Genomic DNA, 10,738 nt, shown 5'->3' with positions numbered 1-10,738 from the left:
AATAAAAACATGTATATATTATTACAACCCATATTAATAAATAATATACTAATATTTTATACATACATATATATATATATAGTTATATATCAATCTATTTTTTTGGTGGGTAATAGGAAAATTGAGAAACATTATTAGTGTCTAAGAAGCATTTCTTATTGTGGGTGGGCCGATGAATAATTCTGTCACTACTTCCGACCTTGTACTTTGGTTGTTTCTCCCAATTTCTTTCTGTTTTTCTGCTGCATGTCTTCCCCTCATTCCGCACTGTAATTAGATTTAATCAAATCAAATCAATTATAAAACTATAATTATTTTTTTAAATCAAAGCTGAATATATTAAATTTTCTTGAGTAATTATTGAGAAATTAATTACCTTGTCACTTAACCTCGCGTTTTCTTCTAACAGAAACTTTTCCTGCAACAATACCAACATAAGTAGTGGAAATTAGTGAATCAACATCTTGTAAAGTAAACATTATAAGTACTAAGTTGTAATATATTCATAGAAAAATTCTTATTTAAATCAAATTTGGTCGAATCAAACGAATTATATAGTGAATATCCTACACTTATCGTGTATTATACTTACTATATAATTGTTGGTTTAGATCTGACCAAACTCGATTTAGGTTCGAATTTTCCTATATTGATATATCACACACACATGTAAAAAACAAAAAAATAGGCAAATTGTAATATGATACCTTTGCTTGTAACTTTTCTATTTCCTCCTTGAATAGTTGAAGCTGGAAAATACATCGAAGAAGAAATTAAAGTTGTTTCGATTTTGATCGATGTTAAAACTGTTATGACTAATACAACAGTATTATAAGTTTTATTGTCTTATTTTATACAAATATTTTAAAACTTTTATTTTCAGACAAGATTTATTGTCCTAAATTTCAAAGTGTGGCAAAATCAAATCAAAGGGTAATGAGTTTCTCTTAGGGTTGTCATGAAATTAAGTGAACAGTAACTACTCCTAACCTCAACAGCTTGTAACGAAGGAACATTTAATGATGTTGTAAGAGTATATATATATACCTTTCTGGCCCTGATGTTCTTTAGGCTTCTCTCTAGCTGGTTGTCAATTTGCTGAAGCTCTTCCATCGAACACGTTCCAATATTATGTCCTAAGAGCTTCCTGTAATTTATATCTAGAAGCTGATCAGTTCAATTCATCATGAAGTAAAGATTAAATTCATTTCACCATTCGAACTATGTTCGTTGTTTGTCCTCCTTTAATTTTTTTTTTTTTGGCGTCAATTTATCATCTCAATTTTTACAAAATATGCACTTTGTCATATATATATGATCGTTTTCCAATCATTCTTTCTGCCCAGAAACAAAACATCACGTGCAGTCATAAACTGCATGTGATGTTTTTTGACAGAAAAATCGACTGAAAAACGGTCATATAAGGCAAAATATAATTTCACAAAGTTGAGATTGTAAGTTGACCAAAAAAAAAATAAAAATTTAGATAACAAAGTGTAAAAACGAACATACTTCTGATGACAAATTATAATTTACCGTGAAGTAAAACATAACAATTGTAATTAGGAAATTAATCAGAACCGTTGTGCATTCTCTAGCAGCTCTATCTTCTTCGCCATGAATGCTGCTTCGTGCTTTAAATGCTGATCCAAAAGTAGAAGGTATCATGAACAAAAGTAAATGAGCTCATCATAAATACTTGTGATTGAATCAGAGATTTTGAAGATGTATAGTATAATTAAGAATTTAATTTAGTAAGTCCAATAAAATGATAATATAATATGCATGGCATCTTTTAATAATCCTCATGATGAATGTGATCAAATTACAGAAAAATAGAGATTGTTCCCCAGCTACAATATAAATTACTACAAAAATTAGAGTAGTCAATACCGTCAAACGTAATGAATACAAAAACTTAAGTTTTGAGCACGTCAATCAACAAATATCATGATTTTAACAACGACAAAAACACTTGTTCACGTTTGTAAGAAACAACGTTTAATAACCGTTGTGCAGTCGTGGTCAATTAGAATTCATCGTGATTTTATATCTTTAATCATTTACTACAAGATATCATGTGAACAACTCGGAAATTAGAAAGGAAAGCAAACTTGTTGGTTATTTGCAACGAATTTAGCAAGAGGTAAGAATTTTAAGTTCGAGGTGTTTCAAAAATAACATCGTACATGAAATATTTCCTTACTATAAATTTATTGTTGCAAAACCGTAGTTGGCCTTGACAAAAAAATTTGAAAAGTACGTCCCAAAATCTTACTAACAAGTATTTTTTTTTAGTAAAATTTTTAGCAAATTGGTTAACAAATAAATTCTTTTCTTGCCAAATTTATTGCTAAACATAAATTATCAACAAATTCCACTATTTTATGAGGAATTTGTATTATTTTGCTACTGACATGCTAAAACGTTTTAATGATGAAAAGTGAACAAGACTACGAAGTTACCTAAAGGCTTCTATGTCTTCACATAACATGACAAGAAAAACTAATATTAAATAAGGAAAATTACATTTATATCTTTTGGTTTATGATTTTATTTATATAAATTATTCCTGTATTCTGAAAAATACACATAGATTCATAAGAATCGTCAGCATCATTTATACAAAACATTATTATTTTTTAGAAAATTACACATATACCCTCCAAAAACGTCAATAATAACATTACACAAACTATCCCTGCTTTTCAATTGTAATTAATCGGTGGTTTGTGACAGTAGACCGTATATTAGAGGGCATACATGTAATTATCTCAATTAATTAGTACAAACTTGCAATTCAGTTGCACGGAAATGAATTCATATGACGAATAAACGATGTAAATTTGCAGACATGAAGAGAAAGAAAACAAACCTGCATGTGTTGTTCAACTTCAATGCTAGTTCCTCTGTCTTTCGCATGTTCTAGGTATCTCCCTATCGTCTTTTGCATGCTAAGTATTCAATACAAAAGAACAATTAATGATGAGGTTCTAAACAAAAGAAGTAATTAAGGACAAAAAGTTTGGAAAATTCTTGCACAAATGTTTTTTCCTTTACAAAACAAACTTAATATGTTTGATGACTCGGTCTGGATCCTCCATTTTAAATTCTATATTTACAAGAAATTTTTTTGTTTCATATTCTTGTATATATGTGTTGTTCTATACATACAAGTCAATATATAAAATCGTTAAAAGAAATATAACTTTTTACTACGGTTAATTACTATAGTTAAAAATAAAATAATCATGACTAATACTAATTAATCATAGATGTGCGACGGCTATTTATAAGCCTTTATTTTTACAAACGAGACAAAAATTAAATATTAGCTAAGACAAATATTTTGGCTATGAATAAAATTATGATATTTATTGATTAATCGTAGTAAAAATTTAAAATTTCACATCAATTTTGTTTGACCGTCGTAAATAGGATTGATTCATAATTTTCAAATGTAGCAAATTAGATTCATAGTGCAGGAAATCAGGTTTAATCTTAAAGGACACATTTGTCAGCCTCAAATCCAACTATTATGAATATTAATTACTTAAATCAAATCATGTGCATGTAAGCATAGTTAAAACATTTCCTATGGCTCTTAGCTGTGATAAATATTTTAGCTGACCAACGACCGTTATGTGACTGTGGTAAGTGATTATATACTACGACTGTTTATTTTTAACTATAACAATTAACAGATTCAATACTAAATTTCTTCTTACAACACTATGTATTGAATGTTTATGTGATTACACGACGGCTAAAATGTGGTAATTAAAGTATGAAAAATCAGACAACATATATAACAGTAATTGAGAAACACATAGATACACAGACACACCAATTTTAATTTGTGACTGCAAAAATCAGACAGCACATACAAGAAAACATATATGTAACTGATAAATAAGATAGTACATGGAAGTTACATAATTTAAAAACAAATAGACTGGAATAATAGATCAACATTTATTACGAAAAATAATTTTGAAAAGGAAATTAATGTTGTAATACATAGTTCATAAAGCTTGCATTTGTATTCACCCTGGCAATAATTAATATTTTCACCTAATTAATCTTTTTACCAATTGAAATTCATTATTCGTTGAATTAATAAATGCCAGAATAAATGAAAATTCATTATTTTTCAAAATTAATTAACGTCCTCAATGACCAAATATACATAAGTAGATCTGGCAAATTAAATTCAACTGAATGGGAAGTATAACTGTACATAGCTTGCTCTAAATTTCGAGGTTTGTATGTGTTTATGTGTTACCAAACTAATTAATAATCCTACTTTTGAATGTTGTTAATGTTTTTTTGCTTAGTTTGTAACGAAGATCATATGCTTTAATTATAATATAACCAATTATATATACATACGCGAGAGGAAGTTGTGACGGTCATCATCTTGATTCTTGTTTATAAAATGAGCAGACGCTATAGACACAAACACAATATAAATTAAATGTTCAGGACATACATGCTACAAGTGCGACATGCTTAGGATTTAGTACACAATTGAATAATATTAGTTACAAAAATAAAATAATAGTATAAAAGTCATCACTAATTTAGAAACATGTATAGTTTTTATACAAAGACTCCTTCAAAGTCGTCTCAAGGTTATATTTTTCTTCGTAATCCCTTCAACTCAAAGCATATTGATTCAAGATCCAACCTTATTCTTGACTCAATTTATCTTCTATTGATAAAGTAGATGGAATGCCTATCTATATATACACACACACACGCTCCGCGCGTGTGTTTCTGATATAAAATCTAAGAAAATATATATAAAATGTGAACAAAAATACAAATATAATTAAAAAAGGCATTTATACTCGAAAAATATTTATATAACTTGAAAACGTCCGTACCATAATTATTTGCCTTCTCCAAATAATAATAGCGAATATCAAAGTATTGATAAATTCAAATAAAACTTCTAATTTCCAAATATTGATTACTTAATTGCATGGAATATATAAAAAGGTAAAAGGTAAAAGAAAATTTATCTGATCAAGAGTAGTAATAACAATTACTCCATGGTTATAGGCTTACAGCATATGAAATGTTGAATAAATATTCCATGCATGAGAAAGGAACTTCATGTGAATGAATGAAAAACATACATATATATATATATATATATGTATATATCAATAATCTAACAAGTTAACATTAATCAACTTACTTATAACACAAAAAGTATGGATCATTTTCATTTTTCCACTTATTGATTATTTATGCAAAAAAATTTCCCAAAAATATATATTAATCATGGATCATGATTATAGGAATTATATGTATATATATAAAAACTAGCTAGTACAACAGCAATTAGACAAAGGTACACATTGAACAAAGTGAAAAGTTACAATTTGAACTGAAAAAACAAATCCAGCTTATGTAATTCCTGGGATTTAATTGTTTGGTTGATAGAAAAATGATTTATTACACAAACAAAAAAGGAAGAATTTGTCTGAAAACACTACTTACTTGGAACTTGAGAATTCAAAGAGCCTTCCTTTCTGAGAAAAGATGATCAAAGCTACTTCAGCATCACAAAGCACTGAGAGCTCATAAGCCTTCTTCAACAGCCCATTCCTGCGCTTAGAGAACGTTACCTGCCGGCTCGTCGCGTTCTCGATCCGCTTCATTTGCACCTTCCCCCTCACCATTTTTTTAATTAATTTCACCTGCATATATATATAATTCAACGATTTCTCTTCAATAAATAAAACCCTTTTTTCATTTAATTTTTTTTTTAAAGAAAAATTCTCACCAGAATCTTGTAAGAAAAAGAGAGCCCAGAATGTAAAAGTGAGAGATTGATAATGCAAAGAAGAAGAAGAAGGAGAAGTTTGGGATTGGGAGGTTCAAAATTTATGTAAATAAGTACCCTAAAAACCCTAATAAATTACATGCCAAAAATTCAGACAGCTACTCAATTAACAACACAGAAAGGAAGCTATACAACCTCAGAACCCTAGCTAGCTTTCAAGAATTATTACTTGAGGAAAAGGGCAACATATATAGTGAAGTGATACCAGAATAGTACAATGAAATAGGAAACAAATTCCAGCTGGAATAAAATCAAATGTTACTCTCCATCAATTAATTATGATCGATCCATCGATCCTGCAGCATAAATATAAATAGTTATTTGTTCAGACCTGAAGACTAATATATCAGAAAACCAACAAAAGGGTTCGAATAAGGAGAGAAAAAAAGCAGATAATAGAACATATATAGAGAGGACTGATCTTTAAATATCTCAAAATTCCGACAATATTTCAACTGCAAAACAATCTCTTTATCTTCAGACCACTGATGACAGAACCAAACATTTCCTTATTCATCGTTTTATCTTTTATTCTCTTTGTCTTCTCCTCTCCCAAGTTTTTGCCCTCAAAAAGGGAAAGAGACATAAGAACCTCGACACAACGGGTGAAATTCACTTTTTTTTTTTTTTATCCTTCTTTTTTTTCAATTTAAAAAAATACGATAAATTACGTCAATATTTTCTGATATTAGACATCTCATATTTTTTGCGAAATTATAAATATACTCTTTAAAGTTGTAGGTGTAATTACAATTATGCTCCTTATTCAAAAATAAAAATTTGCACAGATACTCCTCAATGAATGTACTTGTAATTTTATAAAAAACACAACATATTTTTATATTTGAACCTAATTTTAGAAAAGGACGTAAGTGTAATTTACCCCTAAAAAGTATTATAATTTTTTAAATAATATAATGAAAAAGAGGAAATAAAAAAAAATGAACTGTTTTTGCTTCTGGGTTTTTTATCTTGTTTTAGAAAAATGTAAAGAAAGGGGAAATTATGATGAGTGAGGCAACGCAAAATAAGTAATTTTAATGATGTAATTGGTGGCAGTAAAATGGATTTGGTGGGGGGCAGGGGGGGTTGGGGGTTCGAACGTCAACATCTAATGTACGATGACGTGATGTCCAACGAATTGGGGTCTGACAGCACATCTTTTTTTGTTAATGGAACATGGTACACCTCGACCAATGGGGATGGAGCTGGTTACGTGGCTTCCACTGTGTGGCTAGAACACAAAAATATTATTATTATTTAGGAAGAGTATTTAATTTCTAGTTCTGGTTTCTAATAATAGAATTAAAGAGTATTGAATTGAACTTGTGCTGTGGTAATTTAATTGCTCCTCCTATTTTTCACAATATTATTGTTTCTTTCATATAAAAAATAAAAGATGTTATGGTTGATTTTTATTTTAAAAAATAAATAAAATCTATATTTGAGGACTTATTATGTAGTTATATGTTAATTACGGTTAATGAATGAATGAATAAATATATATATATATATATAGATTCTTCAGGGGCACAAAAGTAATTTTACATCGACTCGTCACCTGGTGAAGAGTGCTAGCCACAAGACAAAAATACCCTTAGCAGAAATATATCACATCTCATTCCTTTTTAAATTGGCACAAGTCTTGTTTGGTTGTCTGAAAAAAAAAAAAAAAAAAAAAAAAAAAAAAAAAAAAGCTTTTTCTCTATTTAACTTCGGAGATAAGAGTAATTAATTAAAGCTTTGAAAAAAGAAGCAATAAATTCTAATACTACTTAGAATTGGTACTATAGACACCAATAGGATTGTACGGTCACTGTTTATTTATTTAATACGAGTACAATATAGTAGAAGTATGTATACTGTATAGTAGGCAGAGGTTGTGACTATCATCGCTTCTTCAGTTCTCACCTAGTTTTTTCAAATTAATTTTGCCTATTTAGAGATGTGTATTTCTCCATGTTTGAATTTTGAACTATATACAAATGAAATTCTAGAAAAATATTTTTTAAAAAAAGAATATTAATGAATTCACCGTGAAAAAAGATAAATATCAATAAATAAATCATTTGACAAATATTCAAGTGTCATCGATTATACATATTAGGGATAGATATTACAGTACTGTTATCCTATGAAGTTTGATGTAATTATATGTAAATTCATTGTGATTTGAAAAATTACGTCTAATACCCTTGACATAAATGGATTCCTCGATTAGTTAAAATTCACGAAATTTTTTATCCGCAAAAAATAAATAAATAAAAATCCATCACAAAACCGTTGCAAAATCTTGGCGCAAATTTTCTGTCACGATAAAATATTCTTTTTATAGTGTAATTAATTTGAAAAAAATGTGATGTAGAGTAGACTAAAGAGTGATATTATTAATTGATCATGAGCCCTTAATTAATTAATTAGGTATAGTAGGTTATATATTTTATTTTATTTCATTCATTTTATAAATAATTTTTTGATTGGTCTTAGGAGGAGGAAGTTGACACATGATTGATTAATTGTGCTGCAACCTTTTGGATAATATTAATTAATTAGGGTTTGGTCTTTTGTCCAAGTATAGATATTTACTCCCATTTGGGGGACCACTTTGCCCTATATTGGACAATTTCGATTGCAATATTAATGATAAGATGCTTTTGTTTTAGGGTTAATGTAATATATCCCCTGTCAAATTACCGATTTGCCCCCATTTGTATTAAAAAATATCCACATCAACCCTCCAACCAAATATAACTATGTATTTCGTAACAAAAAGACTAAAGTATCCCCATCTAATCTTATATTTTACGCCCAACCTTTTTTTTCTTCTTTTTCTCCTATTTATTTTTTTTCTATTGATTAATTCTTTTCTCTCTCTCTCCCTCCCTCCTATATTGCTCGTATTCGATAATATAGTTTATTGTTGATAAGGCTTAACTTAATTAACGAAGCTGATCAAACACCACGACGACATGATTATGGGTTCGAATTTCACCATTATATGAATATTGATCTACTTTAATAGTAGTTGTTGGTTATAGATATTTGATATTAATAATGGTTAATCACCACTAGCACACACGTACAAAAATTAAGAATTGAAATTAACATGTACTTTTCTTTTTGGAGATATAATTAAGATGTACTGTTGATTAGAAAAAAATGAGGTAATTGACAATAAAAAATCAATTACACATCCGCAAACATATATATATATATACTAGTTGTCATGGTATGCTATTCCTGCGTGCATATAATAAATAATATTTTATATTTTAAAATATATATGAATAAGAAAAAATATATATAAACTAATACATCATATTTCTAAAAAAGAAAGAAGGCCAAAAAGAAAAGAAAGTCAACTTAGGGGTTTTATTTGCATAACAATAAAATTGGTGTTGCGGTATCATAACCGTCATTTGTGAGAGAGAAAAAAGTCTTTTCTTTTCATATACTATAGATATATAATTAATTACTTAGGGATGCATGCAGCATCCATATTTCCACATTTAGGCAATTAATTTACGTAAAATACCACGTTACATCACTTTCAGGCCCCCAAGATTTCTAAATCAGGGACCGGACTTACTAATGTGGGAGTTCGGCGTAATTAATGAAGAATTAAGGTTTTCTGGTTTCAGCTATTCAAATTTTGGACCACCTATACATAGATATACATACACACACAGCCTTTTCGTTTTAGGGTTTGCCCGGAGTTTGGTCGATGCTGCCTCTTCCCTATATATTATCTCTATAGTTTACTAAGTTTCTTCATTAATTGCAAACTAATCCTCTAAAAAAAGGAACATCTTCTTAGTACAACCTGGCTTGCTCTATCTTACAAGCAAAAACCTCGTCGCCCCATGCAATAAATTTAAGCTAATTACTGAAGAAAATATAATCCCGACTAATTTAATTACTTGTTAATCATTTGATGAGTAATTTAATTTGACGGGATCGTTTCAATTGTGTATGATGATATAAGTATTTTATTTTATAATATTATCATATATAGTTTAATTTAGTAATTTCCGACACAAAATTAGAAGAAAGAGGGGGGGGGGGGGGGGTTGAATAAAATGAGTTGATAGGTTTTGTCCCTTTTTTTCGTGTTGTGAATAATGAAATAACACATTAATAGAACTAAATTTCTGGCCCTAATTAATAATAGTATTGGGGTACATTAAAAATTATTTGGAATAATGTTGTCCTTCTTGGTAATAAAATTAAAGCGAGGCTATGAATGTAATTTTGAAAGGTGTAGGGAGTTGGATCTGAATTGGTACCTCTCGCTGCAAATTTTGGATAAAACGCATGTCCTTAAACATTTTTATAAATGACACAAATTATCATCCTTGATTTGTTTTTTTTAATAAACTAAATCGAAAAGTAGTGATGGCCGTATATATGGCACCCCGCACCCTGCAAACCCCGTCAGGGAGGATTGCCAGATCATGTGAGAATGTATGTTTAATCCTATTAAACGTCTTGTCAAGAAATTGAACCCACTTTATTAGTATGACAACAATCGTCTGACTTTAACCTGTAGATCACGACGACTGAAAGTTGATTTTTCCATTCTAAATTATATATCACCATTAGTGAAACCTTTGTTTATTGAATCAAATCTTCCGATCAATTATTAAATAAAACATGTAATCCTAGTAGGTTTAGAATCCATCACATTTCATTCTCAATCCCCATCGTACATCAATTCTTGGGCCGACCCTTTTTATCGGGCCTCGTCAAGGTGGACTCATGTTCCTCATGTTTGAGGCCCAAAGAGCCCATTTTCACAGTAAGATGGATTTGTTCGGCCCATCTAAAATTGAACAGATCCGAATAAGGCCCATTGGTTTTCCTCCAAAGGTGGAAGTCTCT

The 10,738-nt window shown here is 29.3% G+C and overlaps 1 protein-coding gene across 4 annotated transcripts; it reads right to left on the bottom strand.

Annotated features, from left to right (window-relative positions):
- LOC105179249 (MADS-box protein SOC1) lies at positions 1–6,435 on the bottom strand. 4 transcript variants are annotated; one of them, XM_011102858.3, is made up of 8 exons: positions 5,798–6,435; positions 5,512–5,711; positions 2,876–2,954; positions 1,582–1,643; positions 1,048–1,147; positions 708–749; positions 377–418; positions 1–267 (listed from the first exon to the last, which is right to left on the bottom strand). In XM_011102858.3, exons 2-8 carry the CDS (start codon positions 5,691–5,693, stop codon positions 142–144), a joined length of 633 nt encoding a protein of 210 aa, XP_011101160.1. In that variant the 5' UTR covers positions 5,694–5,711; positions 5,798–6,435; the 3' UTR covers positions 1–141. The 4 variants fall into 4 exon arrangements, with proteins under 4 accessions (XP_011101160.1, XP_011101156.1, XP_011101157.1 ...); XM_011102854.3 differs by having other exon boundaries at positions 6,063–6,435; XM_011102855.3 differs by having other exon boundaries at positions 6,074–6,435.
- Positions 6,436–10,738: the final 4,303 nt, after the last annotated feature.

This window comes from Sesamum indicum, linkage group LG7 (assembly GCF_026168435.1).
Source record: "Sesamum indicum cultivar Baizhima isolate 11 linkage group LG7, ASM2616843v1, whole genome shotgun sequence".
NCBI lineage: Eukaryota > Viridiplantae > Streptophyta > Magnoliopsida > Lamiales > Pedaliaceae > Sesamum > Sesamum indicum.
The sequence above is the reverse complement of the archived record's forward strand: the minus strand, read 5'-3'. Positions and strand labels throughout refer to the sequence as shown.